General features: G+C 38.6%; 1 protein-coding gene across 1 annotated transcript; it reads right to left on the reverse strand.

Annotated features, from left to right (window-relative positions):
* Positions 1-903: 903 nt before the first annotated feature.
* nr2c1 (nuclear receptor subfamily 2, group C, member 1) lies at positions 904-18381 on the reverse strand. Its single transcript, XM_088923960.1, has 14 exons — positions 18243-18381; positions 13121-13246; positions 12438-12668; positions 11166-11250; positions 10601-10780; positions 9383-9530; positions 9195-9288; positions 7851-8032; positions 7254-7407; positions 7034-7155; positions 6325-6464; positions 4956-5093; positions 4363-4468; positions 904-3162 (listed from the first exon to the last, which is right to left on the reverse strand). The coding sequence occupies exons 2-14, from the start codon at positions 13190-13192 to the stop codon at positions 2988-2990; spliced, it is 1827 nt and encodes a 608-aa protein (XP_088780086.1). The 5' UTR covers positions 13193-13246; positions 18243-18381; the 3' UTR covers positions 904-2987.
* Positions 18382-19900: the final 1519 nt, after the last annotated feature.

Consider the following 19900-nt stretch of genomic DNA (forward strand, 5'->3'; position numbering starts at 1 on the left):
CCATGGTACAAGGCCAAAGCCACACTGGAATAGATTGACAAAAAGGGTGAATGGCTTTGAATGGCCTAGTCAAAATGCTGACATGAATCTAATACAAGCTTTATGGTGAGACTTGAAGAGTGTAGTTCATCAATGATCCCCAATGAGCTTGTAAAAAACAGAGCAATTTTGCCAGGCTGAATGGAAAAGCATTGCACCACCACACTGTATAAAGCCAACAGAGATCTGCCCAAACACTCAGCAGTGATTGCTGCCAAAAGCGTTTCCACCAAGTTCTTCCACTGATGTAAGAGGCTGAGTACTTGGGTAAATAAGTAAACCGTCAACTTTTCTTTACTGGTTTTACTGACATTCAACCTTCTTTACATAAAACAGTTTTCAGTTCGATCTTTGCAGTTTTGAATAAAACGTTCCTTTGATAAACAAAATGCATTATTTGTAATTGATCAAAACTTGATGTTAGTGATAGGAGGTGAAAACGTTTACAAGCCCATGTGCAGACTAAAAAAACACTGCATTTGATATTTTGATTAAACTGATTTTAGATACTCTTTTTCCATTCCAACATTGCTGAAGCTAATCTTAAAATGTCACAGAATATTTTGCCTTTATGTATGTAAAAGCCAAACTCTTGTAATTCATCAAATTCATTTTTGTTATTTTTAATATATTCTTTTTTTAAACTTTTCTTCTGTTCAATGTGTTTGTTAACCCTAATGAGTATGTCCTGTAGGCAAAGAGAAGTTTCTCAGTTTCAAAAGAATTTGTGAAGGCAAAGGAAAATTCATGTTTATGTAAACCTAAGTAAAGTACCAAGTTACAGCTTTCTGTTAGTGAATTAATTTAAACCTTAATTTAACTCTACTCTCCAATAGCAGACCTTTGCCAGAAACACCACTGGAATACACTTTTAATAAAACATTTAATAAAGTCAATTCCAAATACCCCTTACAAAATTGCAATAGCCTACTTTCAGAAAAAGCTGGTGCAGTGAAAAAGAAATCTTATTTAATGTCTAATTGTATCATTAATGGTCTTTATACTCAACACATTCCACAAAGTACAACCTGCATATTTATTTTCAATACAGTATTGGAAACCAACTTTATCTTATAACCTCTATTTTTTAATGAGAACGAAATGTGACTTTGTTATACATGACAAATTAAGGTTACAAAACTAAAATAAAATAATTTCAATAATGTAGCCTACAGTACAGATAAGAAAAAAAAGATGTTGTTATATTTTTAAAAATCCAAAGAAAATTCCATTTACATATCTAATTGGAATTGAACGTTTACATTATCCTTTTTACAATAAACAAAAACAATGTAAGGAAAAAAAACCATGAATCACCTACTTTAATACAGTTAACAATGTCAGAAATCCTTAATAAACACAGAACCCCCCAAAGCACTATACTGACTGAATACTCCACTATTAACCAAACTCTATTCCATTAGACGTTTTCTTCCAGGAAAACAAAAATGTGTATTTAAATGCAAATCTTTTGAAACTTGTGAAAAAAATGATATTTCTTACAATGGTTACACAAGTATTTTTCCAACTTTCTAATTGCTCTAGTATAATTTTCAAGATACAGTTAACATTTACTATGTTTATTACAGCAGGTGAACTGGCTTTTTTTGCTAGATCTGAAACATTAACATGGCACACATCTTGCATCATTTGGCCTCACTGGGGTAAGGGAGTGACTTTTTATCATATATTCTGGTGTCCACTGGCCTTCAAGATCCCAAAAGGCAAGGATAGGCAGGCGCAATGCAGTACTTCAGAAAACCACAGCACACCTCTTTCTAAAACACAGAACCTAGGCCAGGTTTCCGGACTGCAGGGTACTGGATAAAGCCCTGATAAGTCATTTCACTGCAGCGCAATGCAGCAGGACACTTTAAGAAAAATAAAACTACACAAACTGTTATCACATTTCAATAAAAATGTTGAGTTTAAAAATGGAAAGGGTGTCAGTCCGTGGAGATGCTCTACAATATAACTTAACACACAGTAAGAAGCGTTAAAGAAAATGCTTCCTTTAAAAGGCAGCACTGAGCTGCTTAGCAAGCATTCCAACATGAACTGCAGCAACTTGTGCAAGAACAGTTCTGGACAAAACCTTTTGTAATCAGTTACAAAATACATTTTAAAATAATAACACCTTTTTCCATAATTGACTCGTCTTTCCTGGAGTAATAAAAACACATTTTCTGCCCAATACCTACTTGTGCTGGAAGAGTAACAACTAATTTTACTTGTGTAATACAGTGTCTTTGAGTGGAAATAGCTGTTAATTTAAAAAGATGTACAAGGCAGTACAATGTACAGATGATCATTAAACATAATGGAAAATATGTTGCCTACCCATTAATACCACTATAAAAAGAGCAACTGATTTTAAAGTGCATTTGCGATACCGTCTGAAAATACCTTTAATCAATTTAATATTTTTAAGTACATTAATATATTTCCAGAGATAATGGGAGGTTACAAGTAATGGTCCCTGATTTTTAATATACATATTTATATATATACACACATAAAGCACCACATTCAGGTCATATCCAGAGCAAGCTACAGTTTAAGCACTAATTTCCTTTAGATGGGATAAAGATTTTAGAAATAAGGTTGTAATCTGTACATTTTCTCAAACTCAAACAAGCATACAAGAATCCAAAAATGAATCTTGACAAAAAAATCCAACATCCAACTAATTAGAAAGGAGACCACCTTAAATGTAACAGAATATTCTTCGTACAGCGATACACTTTCTACTTATTCACATACAAAATGCACCTGCACAAAAAAAAAACACACACTCCAGGCTACTGGCAATCAAACATTTGAAAGTAAAATCCAGGCCAATATGAATTCTTAAATCTTAATCTGCTGATATCTCTGAGAAGTTGTATCCCCACAATTTGTATATTTTTGTAAAAATGAAGGGCCTTTGCCTTTTCGTCAAGCTCAGTTTACTCTATAGAGGTGATAATCTGGTTGTTGTAGTCGGTGGACTCCATTTTCAGAATGTAGGGGATGATGCTGTCAATCTGCACGTTGCCGATGAGGCCAGCAAAGAACAGCTCTTCTGTGATTGCTGCACTCATCAGTCTCAGTGCTGGCAGCTTCAGGAGTAGCTTTGATAGCCTGCGGAAAAACATTGATCATTACAAGCAGGACATTAATGTTATTAATTACACTAACGGTGTACATTTGTACAAAGAGCAGCCTCCACATACATCCTATCTTGAGGCTACGTTCCATGTGTACCACGGGTGTTTCTTTACTGTGTATCCTGGCTGTATTTATTATATCCTCTCTCTACCTGTAATTGCAGAATACAATTGGAGTAATAATGAAATAAAAAAAGCCTAACTGGACGATTTTTGGTAGCAGAGCTGGCAAATTCCATTTCCCTATTTATTTAGATGTGGGATCAACATTTTTTATTATATTATTACACAATATGGAATTAAGAATTGATCTCTGCAGCATGAGGACAACATGGGCCTGCAGACACGCCACCTGTCAAGAGTTATTCCATGTTACACACACTGCTAGCTCTTCAGTACCTAATAAGATAGATAGGACAGGCTGCAGGAAGGGGACTGCCCTCACTGACATTACCATTACGCTTGCACACACCCAAGCGGTTGCCAGAGCTGCCATTTATCCAAAAGCACAGGCAGAGCCTTGCCAACTGATAAACAGCCTGCCCTGGAGCTGCTCCACCAGCTCTGCGTCTCACTTACAGGACCCTGGTGCGAACTGGGCCAGTATTCTTACAGAAAAAGACCTAGGTACCGTCAGTGAAATCATCAATCTGAATAATGTTTGAGAATATGACCAGAATGCCAGAATGTTTTATCTACTTGGTGAAAGAAAATAAAAATAGAAACTCAGGGACTCAGAACAGTATACCAAACAGAACAGGCAAATATAAAATAGGCTTTTTTTTTACTATACTGCAATACTAGAATTTTCTCTCACAAAACAGTGAAATGTTTCTTTCTTCAGGCAGAAGTACAACAATACCTCAAAGAAAATCCACACCCTTATTTATAGCTTTACCATCAATGTTTAAAAACAGGTTTCAGTTTGGGGTGCTGTTTTGTGTTGAGAGATCAATCTGTGCTTATCCTCAGCAGATCTGAATAAAGGTATTTTATCATGAACTCTCAGTTGACAAAAGTATGGACCGTTTACAAAAAAGTTCAAAGCAAAACGTTTTTGTACATGAACAGATCATTCAAATGGTAATAGTAATGAATACAGTACTTTTTAAAATGTAGTTTTGTTTCTTCTTTTTTATTCTTAATAACAGGCACCAGTGCTAAAACAACTCACCTGTAAGTGTCTTCTGGGTATGTTTGTGTGACATAGTCCTGCAGTTCCATATATGCTTTTTCCTGGAACCTTTCAATCTGTAATATATTGTCTATACCAGGATGATCTACCAAAAACAAATGAATGGGATATGTTAGGTGAACTTATAAGAGGAAAAAAAATAGTAATGAAAAATTGAACAGAATGTCAGCCTAATTAATATTATTATCATCATTAATAACAACAAAATAAAATAATAATAATAATAATAATAGCATTTATACAGCCCTATAGATCCCTATAAGTTCCAATGTATGGAACTCACATTGCTTTTTTATTTATACTTGCCTGAGGTTACTTGATTATACACAATGGAAACTATTATAATAAATAATACCACCATAAAGATTTGAAATTGAAATTGGATTTGAGATTGGAAGTGAAGTATTGACTTCATGCAAGTCTCAAGATGCTTTGCAAAACGTACACCCTACCACCACAGAATATGTACTGAATATATTCTAATCATGGTAGATTTCAGTTTGCATAATTTTAACTTCTTGGTTTCTTTGAAAGAAAAACACTTATTTATTACAATAGCAAAAGTCTCTTACCTGGGCTAAACAGAACAATTGCTTTTAAATATGCATATTCGTAAGCATCAAGAGACAGTTTTTCCATACTGTTACAGAACTCTTGCATTCTCCAGATGTGATCCATTACAATCTTCACCCTTTCCGGTGAGAGTTTATCTGTCAAAGAGAAACAGGGGTTTGTGAGAAACTACAAAGCAGAGAAACAGGAAAAGAAGCTTTTACCAGCAAAGATGTATCAGCCCCGTGTCTTGTAATTTGAAAGTTTAGATTGAGAATATAGCAATACTCAGATCTATTGTGCTAACTGCATTTTGCCTACAAAACATTATCACAATGGAAAAAAAAAAATCAATGACTGATTGACTGAAAAGCACTACCTTAAAGAGGTGTTTTCTTCTGACAAGGTTTGAGTAGAACAAGCATGTTTTATCATGTGCAAACAGACAAGATGAATGACTGTTAATGTTTCTAAACATAGAAATCATTTTATATCATTATCACCATGCTCACACAGCATGTGATAAATACCTGATAAGCAAAGAAATGCATCTTTAACAGTTCCCATTTTGAAACTTCACAGTTAAACACCTACATGAATATGCAGAATTCATGTTTCTCGGTTCTTTGGGCATTGTATTTTATAGGGCTTTGTTTCAATGAGCAATTGTTGTCTCCTGAACTTTTATGTGATACAAGCTTTCAATATTGCAGCAAGGAGCCCCATGCCATAACAGACTCACGCCATGGAGGAAGAATACCGTACACAAACCGTACGCAAACCTGTGCCTGATTCTCGTTTCCCACTGAAACATTCATAACACCAATGTGAATCCCTTTCTCCCTCAAGTTATCAAAGACATTTTCATTTGCTTAGAAAGCATTAATTACCTTCCCAAAGTCACTCCTCTGACACCCCTCCCCACCATCCCACTCTTGCCCTCTCTCACATTATTAAAATAATAATTAAAAAAAAAATACCTGTCTTCTTTTTCTTCAATGGGCAACATTTGTCTTGCTACTCATTAATAAATAAAACATTTTCCTAACATTGGATTTGGTAGAATTTATTTTAGTCTTTCTGGTAAAAGCATCAGGTGACAGGGGACAGGCACATAATATTCAGCCTTGGCGTTCTCCTACATACTTTACAAATGCTACCGTGTTTTACACTGCACAGTGAATTGAGCGTTAGACTGTGGAGTGCTCTTAAATGCTGGGCTGGTTTTTTACAGTTTAAATAAATTCTCCTGGTATGTAATGTGCAATGCGTTCTTTACAGCTTGAGTTAAAATCGATATGTCAGACTTTGGTTATATAGCAAATGAATGCACTTCCTCAAAACGTGTTTAAAAAACTTTTGAAGTGATTCACACTCAAAACCACTCACCTTCCTGTAAACTGTTCTGGAGATGGTTGATAATAGCAGTTAAAATTGTGGCCACATTCATCACCTGTGAACACTGTGCTAGGCCAAGAGCAAAGAGCTCATTCCAGCAAGCCTTCATCAGATTTATGTCACTGTCCTGTCTGTGGACAACAACAACAACACACAGAAAATGCTGTTATTTCATTTTTAGTTTTCAAAAAATGCAATGGTAATCAGAGAAGAGCAAAATGTGTTTTTCTTTTTTCCTAACTGATAAGTAGACTGACTTTAGTGAGCAAAATGGGAAAATGCCATTTACTTGCATTTGCACATGGGAAGAAACAGATGGAACATTAATCGATTTTTTTTGTTTCACAGGAAATCAACATAACACTTTTAGATGCAATAACTGTGTCACCTTTCTCCTCTCATAGAATTGTTTACTTTAGTAGGAAGATTAGTAGTAGGAAGAAGGAAGATTATAAAAGTCATGAGAAACACTATTAACCCAGTCTATTTATTTACAGATTGTGGTGTCAAAATCCGAATTCCGAAAATATTCAATCAAGCTCAGATTACAGAGAAAATCATTGAAAATAGAGAAGGTGATGTTGAACACCCTGCTTTTTTGGAGACTTAAGCAATTTTCAGAAAGTTCTATGGAGTACCATAAGTGATGTCAAAATTCAGCTTGTGTAAATGAGAGCATTTCTAAAGGAGAGTGACTCACCCCAGTGCCTGGAACGCAGGAATGGAGCGAGCCCAGTGCATGGAGAGGAACAGCAGCCTTGAAGCAGACTCACAGATATAATTCACATTGAGGTACTCCGGCATGGGTAAAGGCATGGTAAGCTAGAGGGGGAAAGGTACAGAAACGTGCGGTTTGCATCATTCTGACAAAATCATTAGTTTCACAAAAATATTGTAGACATCACAGCAATTACATTTACCTTGAAAGCCACGTGAACATCAGATAAGAGAGGGCCATTTATTTCAACCACACTCCCCGACTGGTCTCCTGACACCAGGTGCATACTCGTCTCTATGTGCTCCCCCTGAGGGTGATCTCCTGGATTCAGGGCCTTTGCTAGTGTATCAAATGCTCTGTAGCCAGGAGAAAATAACACCTCCTTTTAGGTCAAATACATATTTTAAATAAGGTAAAGTCATACTTTCAGTTACATAATGGTATACACAGGGATAACAGCTTACAAGTAAACCTGTAGGCACATCTTTCGATATTAAAATAAAATTTATAGAAAAGTGAAGCCAACTGCAAAGAGGTTTGCACTGTTGTGGTATTGGCATTTGCAAAAAGTCTAAAAAGGATGAAGAGCATAAGCTTCACAACAACAAAAATAATAATCATGCATTAAAAATAAACATATCAGTAAAACAAAATTTGTGAAAAATGCTACTGAGGGGGCAGGGCGGTGCAGTAGTGGTCAGCATTGCAATAAGTTAGCGATAAGAGGATAAACTCTTCACTGCCGTAATAACACATGCCCATTTTACTTTATAATTACGTTGAGGAATAAAAGACAAACCTTGTAATATCATTGGATTGTTCTTCTGTCTGAATTTCAGTCATTGAATTATCTCCATTACTTAGTGTCTCTATCACTGACAGGTCTGTGTTACTGTCACTCATCTCTTTTGTTTTGCTGAGATGGGCAAGTGATGTCACCACATTAGCAAGGGTGCTCAAATCACCTTGACACAGGTCACTCTGCAAGAAAGCACAATAAATACTAATACATCATAATAATAATTCAACGCTTTGATATGGCGCCTTTCATGCCAAAGGTTCCATAAAAGAAGGCACCCACTCCATCCACCAGTGGAGAACAGTGGCCATTAAACACCATTAGTCCCACTATGTGGAAGATCAGGTGCTGAAGTGAAAAAATACCTCACCAGGAACTTCATTAAGGCCAGATGTATGAGACCAAAATGGAATTTAGTCACGCCACTAGCAACAGCTAACCCCCTACTCTTTTGAAAAGAGCCATGGTATCTTTAAAGACCAAGTCCCCAAGGCCTTGGTTTAACGACTCATTGAAACAATGGCACCTCCTACAGATGTGTGTCCAGTCAGCGAACTCGGGCATTGATTTGGAAATTCTAACACAGGGAAGAGTATCATCTAGCAGTCCACTAATACCACTTCCAGGAGCAACTTTGTTATTCTTTGCAATCCTTGTTATCCCATTATTTCTAATCCCAGTACTGGCCAGTTCCAGCCTTGCTAAGTTTTTGGGATCTTAACATATCAGGCTACAAAGCATTCAGCACTGCTGACAAGAAATTGCTTGTTAGACTACCAGTAGGTAATGGAGCCAAAACTCACATATGAGAACCTAAGAAAGGTTACAAACCAGAGGTGGCCATTTGGTCCATTTAGATGTTTCTTGAAAGAAGAAAGGGTATCAGATTGAACAACATGGCCTGGTGGCTTGAGCCAGGCTCCCACAGGCCTTTGTGTATTAAAAGCGCAACTTGGTTTTAGTCTTAAATTTACTTCCATGTAGTTTCCACTTTTATTTTCTGGATTGTATTTGACAGTTGCCAACTTTCTCAATCCTTTGGAACTGATACTCTTCTTTGGACAGAGCAGGACTGTCCAAAGCGGTTAAGGCTTCATGTTCATTTTTTTTCTGGAACTTGACTCAATCTCAGAAACTATATTTCCAGGTTACAGTGTATTATTTATAAAAGCATGAAAAAGACTTATACTTTAGTAGATTAATCACTTATAAAATGTATTAATTACATGTTGACAACTGTAATTTTTATGAAAGAAATAACCATTTGAACAAAAATGAGTCTGTTTTAGACCTATCAGGAAACAACTGCACCAGTGGGAGCTGGAGAGAAAGGAGAATTACTACCTTATCAGGGGATGTCATCATCTCAGTGCTGTCAGCCTTTGTGAAGGGCTGTTGAATATTCAGAAGCATTCCCGACTCCAGCAAACTTGCAGACCTATTTTTTTAAGAATGAAACCGATTTAAACAAAGGTTTAAGAAAACTACTGCACAACAAGAACTTGCTGACTTTATAAATAGCATCCATGTACCTTGCAGTCTCCTTGTCTGTTACAAACGTGGGTGTAGCAGCCAGGGGACTGCAGAGATTCTTCCTGATGTAAATCTTTTCAGTGGAGGCAGCGCAGTTCACAGACTTTTCTCTGGAAACTTCCACAGGCTTCCGTTCACACTGCACAGCTAGAAGTAAAGAGGTACAGCACACAGAAAAGGGCTGTAATCCAAATGTCTGAGGCAACTCAGCATTATACCGCAGTCACAATTCCATTTCATGCAAATAAGTTTAATTAACGATCATTTTCCCCCATAATTCAAAATCAATGAAAAACAAGCGATTGTATATAAAAATGGTTTAACAAAAACTACATTAGTATTATTGAAAAGTATGTATATTTTGAAGAATATTCTGGAAGACCAGATACTACATAATGATGTCAGCTGTGTGTCACATAAGCTGCCATAATTCAATAAAGCGGGACCCTAAACCACCTTCTCAGGATCAGTGGTGTGCTCATTGTATAAAGCCTTAAAGCATTTAATCCTACACCAGCTTGAGGAAAGTGCAGGGATAGCACATTCCAGAAAATTCCCAAAGCTTCTCAAGAGGTATTTGGTGCTGTAACAGCTGCCAGTTGGGAAGTTGGTGACACAACAGACTCCGTCTCAGGTTGCAACCCTCATTCACTGGTTTCCTGGCTGCTTCACGGACTACAAAGGCAGCTCCATTTTACTTCCCACTCTATGGACAGGCAATCGGACTCCACTACGCACTCCACCTGCCATGAACACGAGATCAGTTACGTACCAGAGGAGGCCAGTCCGGGAGCTAGTGACTAACTGACGACGACGCTGACAGCGGTCACTTCCGCAAAACAGATTCCCACACAGGCACATGACCAGCCGGCTCTTTCTTGCTTGTCTTTGAATAGGGTGCTGCTTTATTGAATTACGGCAGCTTATGCGACACACAGTTGACATCATTATGTAGATAAGATAGTACCTTTTCTTCCAGAACATTCTCCAAAATCTACACACTTTTATATTAGGTAGGTGTCTTAAAATACAAAGGCAGGGAACACGACAAAATGTACAGACTCAGAAAGAAGTATAATCAAAAGGTGATTCGTCAACCCATTTCCTCCTAGTTTTTGCAGCTAGCAGGGTCTGAAATGACTGACTTTTCCTTGTAAAACTGCCTGCGTGAACCTGGCAGAACGTGAAAGCAGCAGGGAGCTGAGAGGCGGCCTTACAGTCCTGCTTCATGCCGAAGGCGATGCAGCGCTGCAGGCGGCAGTACTGGCAGCGGTTGCGGTGGTGCTTGTTGATGACGCACTCCCTGGTCCCCCTGCAGGTGTACACCAGGTTCTTCCGGATGCTCCTCTTGAAGAAGCCCTTGCAGCCCTCACAGCTCACCGCCCCGTAGTGTCGCCCTGGGAGGGAGCCACAACAGCCAGGCCATCAGCCCAACGCGATACAAAAACTAACGATAAGTAGTACAGAAACTAATAGTAACAGTTCATCTTCAGTACTAGCCAATCAAAGCGATCAGCATAAAACACTACATGTCGTTTTCAGGCTAAGACTGTTAACACTTTCTGCTTTGTTATTCCAAGGCAGTGGAAATCTTGAAAACCAGTCAGAATCATCAAATACTACCGTAAACCATCACTAGAAAGTGGATGGGTGTCTCTCTTGTTTTATTCCAAAGCCCTCTGAAATGATGTACGATGAGAGGTGGTAAATAAAAGAAGGATGACGACTGTAACGTTCTATCCCAGTGGTAGTAACCGAAGCTGTTAAAGCTTTAAACTGTACCTGAGGCCTTGTCACCACAAACCACACAGTATTCAACTATTGGCTTGGAAGAGCTTTGATCCACTGTCCCGGTGTCTGTCACAATCTGGAACCAAAAAACAACATCAGAAAGTGCCACTAATAAACAAGAAACTTTTAAAAGGACAATGTGCATTCATGGAGGATAAAAAAGAGGGTAATAACTATCAAAATCTCTGAACTTTGAAGCCTAAGAATCCATATACTTTTTTGTACTGTACATCCCATACAGTTTCAATACATACAGTTATGGTTCACTGAAATTTCTACAGGTTAAACCCGATCCTTTAATTTTTTAACACAAGCAGAACATACTAATTTTGAATCATTGGAAGCCTGTTCATTACAAAAACAGATTCCCCAAGCTCAGCTCTTTTATGTTAATTATTTTATATTTTTGAATAGGGAGAAAAAAAGTAGACAAAAGCACATAGCTAACAGTTTCAAAGACAAAAAACTATTTTAAAATGCAAGCAAAAGTCAACTTCAGATACCCACCCCGGTCTTGCAGTGCAATCCTCTAAAAGCACTGCAAACTTAGGAAATTAATGTTTCTTTCAGCTTCCAAATTCTTGTCCTTAAATGCATCTATAAAATTGGTCATGTAAAGTTCTCCTCAATGCCCATGTATATAAAAAGAAGCTTTTATAACACATCTTCAGGGCTTAGGCCAGACCTCATCTTAACCTTTCTACAAAGAGCTAATAGTCTAGAAACATGGATTTCAAAAGCAAAATTTCACGGATTTACAATCCAAATTCTTAACCTTATGTGAGCAATAAACAGATTACTTATCTCACTATTAAGAGTTCTTGAAAACAGCTACATTTGTACCTTTTAATTCAGTCACCCTTTAGGTCAGTGGTTCCCAATCTGGTGACCCACAAGCCTGCTAGTTTTCACAAAATCCCACCTTAATTAGATAACTGAAGTCTTACTTGACTTAAGAAGTCGGCGTCAATTTAATATTTAATATCTGCGTTTCTAGTCACAAGTTTAGGATTGTATTTCACTTACAAAATGCAACCGTTACAGCTCTAATATGTTTAAGAGCTGGAAATAAAGAATTCAGATTAATCTTATTATTAAATGAATGAAGGGTCTGATTGTGTAGCTGAGGGCTCGGCTGGAACAAAAAGCAACAGGTGTGAGAGTCATCGAGACTGGGGTTGGGAACCACTGCTCCAGGTAATATACAAAGAGAGAAGAGGAAGAATGAATGGATATTCTGTGAGTGATCACTGAACATCATACCTGGATCTGCTGTGTAGACAAGTCCGGTGAAGTGAACAGCACCTGGTTGACACCAGTCCCATCCGGAGTCGCCAAGATGACTTTTCCTTGAGAGTGCTCCTGCCTAGCTAAGATAACTTTGCCCGGTGTGGAGCCATCAGCATTCGTTAAGATATACTGCTTCCCTGCGGAGGCCTGGTCAAGTGCCGTGACGATCTGAATCTTCTGCCCTGTCTGCTGGTCTGTGACAATCTGCAAAACAAAGACGTTATTTATTCTGAAATTGTGCTTCCCAGCCAACAACCTCCATTAATTTAAAAAAAAAACATGCAAATTAATAAACAATAAAAAAAGAATACAAATTTTTTAAAAAGCAACATTTCATATGGGACGAACAAATGTTGGTCAAATTTAATTAGTCAAAAATATCAATGACAAACATTCCAAGTTCAGAATGTTTCTTTTAACACGAACGTAAAAACCTGACGCCATAACTGACAATGAAAGGAATTCTCATGCACAGAGCAGCTAAACACAAGGATCAGATCAATACACTTTAAAATTACATTATGCCTTCTACAGTTGTTTGTGCGTAAGGAATATGTAGGAGAAAAGAATTAAAATCATTAGTATAGAAAAGATAAAGAAATGCCACGCTGCTGCTACCTTAATTATGTGTGAAGAATAATACATAATAATGCTACCTGTATACGATGAGCCAGTGCCACACCACCTTCTGCTGGAACAAGCTGTATTCTCTGTGCTGTGCTGTCCATTGTTTGTCGTCCTTTTACAAGCCCTTGGTTATTAACTCCATGGGATGGAAATACCTGTGCAAACATTTTATTAGTACACCTTACTTAAATATTCATATAAACCCGAACCACACAGCCTGAACCAAGGCTATTGCACATTCCTTAACTGATACAGTCAGAGTTCTGCAGTTTTTGTGTTATAATGTGTAAACAAATGGGAATTAATATAAAAATCTGATACGTTCACAAAGCAAATAAGTTTGGTTAAAAGAGGGGAGATGCCACCTTTGGTGCCTGAGAGCTTTTTGATTTGGGTGATTTCTAAATTAGTAAATAAAAAGAGTTCACCTGCTTAAGCCGTCAAAGTCAAAACGGACACACATAAAAAAAAAGTGATCTTTTATTTGTATCCGGCACTTTCATTGGAGCCCTGAAGAGTGAGTAGCTTTCCAAAAATGGTAAGGTGTTTCTATACTTTCAGAAACCCTGTTTCTTATTATTAGTAGCAGGTAATCAAAATAACACAGGCTGAGGGAAAAGGTGAAGAAAGGCAATTTTGTTTTGTACCCCAAATTCTGAATGGCATTTGTGTAGCATGTTTAATGAAGTGACCGGTCAGGAAAATCTCTTAAGCTGTTTTTGTTGCACCTTGTCAGGTGCCAGATCAGCAACATTAGTCATTTTGACTAGGGGTTCTCAGGCCTGGAGTCCTGCCGGGTCTGGTGGTTTTTGGTTCAACAGGGTCCTTAATCAACAGGGCTTACTGCTATCAGTAATTTCTCCTACTGCTCGTTTAGGCTTTTTTTCTGCACTCTGGGCTATGTTTCAAAATCTCTCTTGTACTGCAGTTCTCTATTTTGGTCTTTGGATATCCCTCTGTCTTGTGGTTCTTACACACAGGCTAATTTATTTAAAATGTCTGAGTCCTTTTTTTTAAATTGCTTTTAGCTCTTAAAAAGATGAGATTTGTAATCTGGACAAACCCTGTGCTGATGAGTGAATTTCACCACTGCTCTCATTCAGGTGTGCTCACTGAAAAATAACTAATTGCATTTAAGCCGAATGAGAAACACAGACGCATTGTAGGAGTTGTGTGATATAGTATCCAATTTGTGTTTGATTGTCATCAATTAAGTACCTACCAAGGGATGTTTATTCAGAAATAAGGGAGAAAATTTGCAAGTTGAGGAGAGACTTGCATAAAGTTCTATGAGATGAAATTGTTGGAAATAATGTACTTTACGGTATTTTTGAAACCACAAAACTGAATCCATAAAAAGTCTAAACCAGCCACAAGTGTACTTCAGCACCAGGATTGAGAACCACTGATTTAGACAATTCCAGACATCCATCAATAATAATTGTATCCATCGAAAGCCATTATAAAGAAAACAAATCATTTATTGTGTAAATATTTATTCAAAATGTTTGATTGTTTCGATCTACTTTTTGACAAAGGCTACTGCAAATACAACAGGGAATTAAGAAATGGTTAAACAGAATGTTCTGTAGGCTTTTATCCTTTGTGTATGGCCCAAACGCAAACAGGGACAGTTTTTGAAGTATGCAGTATGTGAAGGGCCCTTTGCTGGGATTAACAATACAGTAAACCCTTGCTTTAAGAAACTGCAAATTTAATGGACAAAATGTGTTAATGGTGAGTTTTGTTTGCAAAAGGGACACTACTCTTTGTTTCCCTGTTTATGTGTGCGATTCATCATCTTGCACGGGGTAGTGAGAACAATAGAGTTAATCTGTGTATAACTGAAAAATTTTAATGAGTTAATTGAAAAATTAGAATCTAGCATGCCCGAGGCTCACATGCTGGTGGAATATAGCAAAAAGCAAAGCATTTCAGATATTCGCAAGATGAAAGACAACGAGATGCAGTTAAACTGAAACATGACACAGAAGATATTTATACAGTATATATATACACATTTTTGTCATAAACAAGTTTTTTGGGCTATCTCACTGGTAATTTAACAGACAGCTGGCAGTACTGGACACCCCTCCCCTCCTAATAGTCTGGTAAAGCAAAGGTTTATTATTGCAAAACTGCGGCTGTGGTGTCGTTTGCAACATTAGGCGCTTTGACATTTTCCCCAAGTACATAAATGGAAAAAGAGTTTCAGAGAAAAATAAATCACTGTCCAGTGCCAAATTTCATAATGTCAGTAGAATGAAATACCACAATATATTTAACAAAGTGGATTGCCTGTTTGGGAGTGCAGCTTGAAACAGTCATTTTCAGCAACTGGTACGTCACTCATAAGGACAAGGTATAGCTAAACAGATTTTACAGACCTGCAATGTAACACTAGTAATGCTAACTACCACCATATTAAAATAATCTGTATATGTTTCAAATATAAGTAGAAATACATCATGTAAATCACTTTAACAGAGAAGCTTTGATTAGGTTTGTATCTCATATGTACCAGCATACATACTACTTTGAGTAGGTGTGTCAGCATGCATAGGCTCCAAAGGAACAGATAAAGATTTATTATATACCGAATAGGAAAAGAAAAGAGACGCAACGTTTCGGCTGTGGAGCCTTCTGCAGGTGACTACTTCGCACCTGAAGAAGACTCCACAGCTGAAATGTTGCGTCTTGTTTCTTCTCCTTTCAACGCGGAACATAAATTTACTTTTTCTGAAATACTACTTTGTAGTGTTCCATTAAGCACATGTGGGCCTTATACTTTCGTAGTATATAAATGAATTTACGTTAATGTCCTTTAATGTTACTGGAAACCCATTAGGTTAAATTACCCATCACAGAAGCGGGAAGAGAGTGGGGATAAAGTAGTCAGATACTTGTGAGAAATAGATTTCGCCCACAGATATAACAACATGGCAGCATGGTGGCGCAGTGGTTAGCATTGCTGCTGTGCAGCAGTGGGGCCGGCCCTAGGTTCAATTCCCATGGTACTATTTGAATGGAGTTTGTATGTCAGCAAGCAGCCATATCACCCTGCAACCCACTGAAGCTCAGCAGCCTGGCCATTACCTGGATGGGAGACCTCCTGGGAAAAACTGATTCTGCTGGATCCAGTGTGTTTCTTAGGCATTTCAGAACATAACATCTCCAGCCTCGTAGTGGAGAAAAAAACTTGCAAAGGTTCTAACCAAGCAACCTGTTGGATCAGTTAAGGATTCATTTCAGTAAAGACCTCAGCTGTTGTGTGTGTGGTTCCCCAGGACCAGAATTTGGCAAAGCCTGCTGCATTCCAGTGAAATCTGGAGTGAAGCCAGCAGCCATATCACTCTACAACTCACAACTGGCAACCCACTGAAGCTAAGCAGGTGTGTTGCCTGGTCAGTACCTGGATGGGAGATCTCCTGGGAAAAACTAAGGTTGCTGCTGGAAGAGGTGTTAGTGGGGCCAGCAGGGGGCACTCACCCTGCGGTCCATGTGGGTCCTAATGCCCCAGTATAGTGACGGGGACACTATACTGTAAACAAGCGCCGTCCTTCGGGTGAGACGTAAAACCGAGATCCTGACTCTCTGTGGTCATTAAAAATCCCCAAGTCTTCCCTTGCTCTTAAGAGGGTGGAGATTTAAATGTGACCTAGAAACCTCACTGGACAGCACCTTTTGAACACAGCTCCCATTACCCTAAAGGTTCCGTTACGGTATTTTAATGAGTTTTGCTAGTTAACTGATGCCCAGGAAAAACAGCGGAGGACAGAACAACAGCCTTGGTTATATAAAAAAAAAAGTTTAAAAAATGACAGCTTTGGTCTTAGTAGTTCGCGCGCCGGCAGCAGTACAACACCGATCAATTTCACTTGCTACTTGTAAGAGCCGGCACTGAACAGTTCTGCATCTTAAAATCCTTGTCATATTTAGAATTTCCAAATTATTTCTACAATATTTTCACTTCAGTTATTTCTTTCCTTGGACATTTTTGCCAATTTCCATATTTTTTTGTCACTTGAAAAAAAAAAGTATGTTCTAGGTGGCAGAAGCACTGAGTCACCAGACACAAGCGATTACAAACACTTGTCTATGGCTGCATAGAGTCCGTGCCATTAAAACACACTAATATATTTCTTATACAACCCAGGAGTGTCTATTTTTTGTATTTTAAAGGGAGTGAAAAACTGGCTACGATAAAACGTCTTAAGGGTGAACTCCTAGAATGATTTGGGATACAGGATGTAGGCCAGGACCGACATTTCTCCGGCTTGCGGACTCCTAACTTCTACGTTCTAATTTGCACGTTTCTTCTTATGAACCACAACCTGTAAAAGCCGAATTACGGCACAATAACTAAACACTTTACGCCATTCGTATCATGTTGTAGTTGCGGGGCTGCTGGCCGACAGCCGTCTTGCAAAGAGAACTCGTGAGACGGAGGGAAAACAAAAGGCGCACCAGACAACCTCCATGTTTGTAAATTTAAAAAGTTGCATCAGAAGGCTATTTGATGCAATCAGGCGTTGCTTTAACGTAGGTAAACAAAATTATTTAAATTCAAAATGGAGGAAGAAACATCTTTTTTTTCCTGTGGGTGAAAGGTCAACATTGAAGGGTTAAAGCATGTTGCCGTTCCGTCGGTTCAGAGGCAAAGCAGCTCGTGCAGGAGGTAATGGGTTCGGATGTGGCGCCAGTCCACAACCTTCATCCAACTCCAATTAGACAAAAAAATCAAATAGAATCCGTAATGCGATTCGTTTGAATCTGGACTTTATTTTAATCTGTACTTGCTTGTTTTTAAAAAAGGACATTTCATTTCATTTTCGAGTCAGGAGCCGCTAGTTACAAAATAAGGAAATGGCAAACCCGTATAACCACACCAAATATTGCCGATGTTTACCCTTGACGGGGTGCAACTTTACCGAAGCATAAGATGCGAAGTATACGTCAAAAGAAATCTAAGACCTCGTTTTTTTTCTTGCAAAAATCTGAGAACATCCTTTTGAGCAGTTCCGCTGTCGTTATGTATGTATCTGCCCTTATAGTTAATGCACTTTTACCTTTTGAAAACAGATTTCCCTTTTTGCTGCATTTTAGGTAGTCCACTATTTTATTTGCGGTTTATAAAAATGAAAATCTTACCCAGTGTGGCTGTTTCGTTTTCTGTATCCGAGAATGTTAAAATAAAAATGTATGTTTCTGCTGGTAGCTGCAGCTCCAGGGAGGGTCAGAGTTCGTGACCTCTCACAGCGCAAACGTTTCGCCGCCTGCTAACGAGCATGCGCACTGGCGCCGAGGCCGTGCAATGGAGGCAGGGCGTCTACAACGTCACGATTTAACATTTTCCCTCCCGACTGGAATTATTTGAAATACTGCAAATTCTGAACATATTTTTTTTATTGTGGAATAAAAATGTGGAAACGCCTTCTTTTACATCTGTCTCATAGTATTTGAAAGCCAGCCAACCCCCGTCGTCCCTATTTTATTTTTGTAGATCCCGCAGTTTTTCATGTTTTATAGCGTGTGCGTACTCTTTCACCAACCTGTGGTTAAAAGTCTGAATTTTCTGTGAGCTTTTTGCATTTAAACGTTTTTCGACCATTAAAATTAAACTGGTTGCACGATAATGATTCTTCTGTAGCTATAAGAAAAACTTTGTGTACCTTTAATGTGACGTACTGCTGAACCATTATAAAGTGAGCTTTGGTGTTTAATTTTTGTTCTGTGGCTTTTTGTTGTGGTTTGTGTCATGCTGTCATCATAAGGGTCTTAATGAAGTAATGGTAAAAACTCTTTCTGTATGAAACAGTGAGACATTGTGTTCTAGATCATCGTAACTTCAGCCAAGGCAGTACATGTCTGTACTGTACCTTATTTTTAAATTAACACATAACTTACTCGGTTTAAGAAAAAACGGGTCCAATTAACTACCAGAAATCTCAAGTGGAATAAAAATCAGAATATCCCATGACCGGTGAGGACTGGTGTTTGCCCACTACTGCTGGCCCAACAGGTCCACAAAAGCATATTTCCAGATGCTTATTCAAAGTGTATGAGGAGAAAGTATTATATACGAGCAACTATATCACTATGAAACTCATAACTGGCAACCCACTGAAGCTAAGCAGCTGTGAGCCTGGCCAGTACCTCAATAGGAGATCTAGGAAAGCCATGGGTGGAGCAGTGGCACTGTGGCTAAGGCTGACCCTGCGCTCTGACCCCCAGCTTCTCTCCCCGTCTGTGTGTCTCATGGAGAGCAAGCTGGGGTATGCGAAAAGACAAATTCCTAATGTAAGAAATTGTATATGGCTAATAAAGTGATCTTATCTTATCTCTAAAGGTTGCTGCTGGAAGAGGTGTTATTGGGGCCAGTAGGGGGCACTCACCCCGCAGTCTGAGTGGCTTTTAAACCCCTAGTATGCCGATGGAGACACTGCACTGTAAAAAGGTGCCGTTCTTCAGATGAAATGTAAAGCCAAGGTCCTGACTCTCTGGGGTCATTTAAAATCCCAGAGTGTTTCTCCAAATGAGAGATTTGGTGTTAACTCATGTGTCCCGGCCATTCACAGCCTCCTAATAACCCCCATCTATGAACTGACTTCATCACTCTGCTCTCCTCCCCACTGATAGCTGATGTGTGGTGAGCGTTCTGGCGCACTATGGCTGCCGTCGCATCATCCAGGTGGATGCTGCACATTGGTGGTGGAGGGGAGTCCCCATTACCTGTAAAGCGCTTTGAGAAAGAAAATGCTATATAATCAGGGCCAGCGCTACAGGTGGGGTGCAATGGGTGCAACTGC

This window comes from Atractosteus spatula, chromosome 8, assembly GCF_055471065.1.
Source record: "Atractosteus spatula isolate fAtrSpa1 chromosome 8, fAtrSpa1.hap1, whole genome shotgun sequence".
In the NCBI taxonomy this organism is placed as follows: Eukaryota; Metazoa; Chordata; class Actinopteri; order Semionotiformes; family Lepisosteidae; genus Atractosteus; species Atractosteus spatula.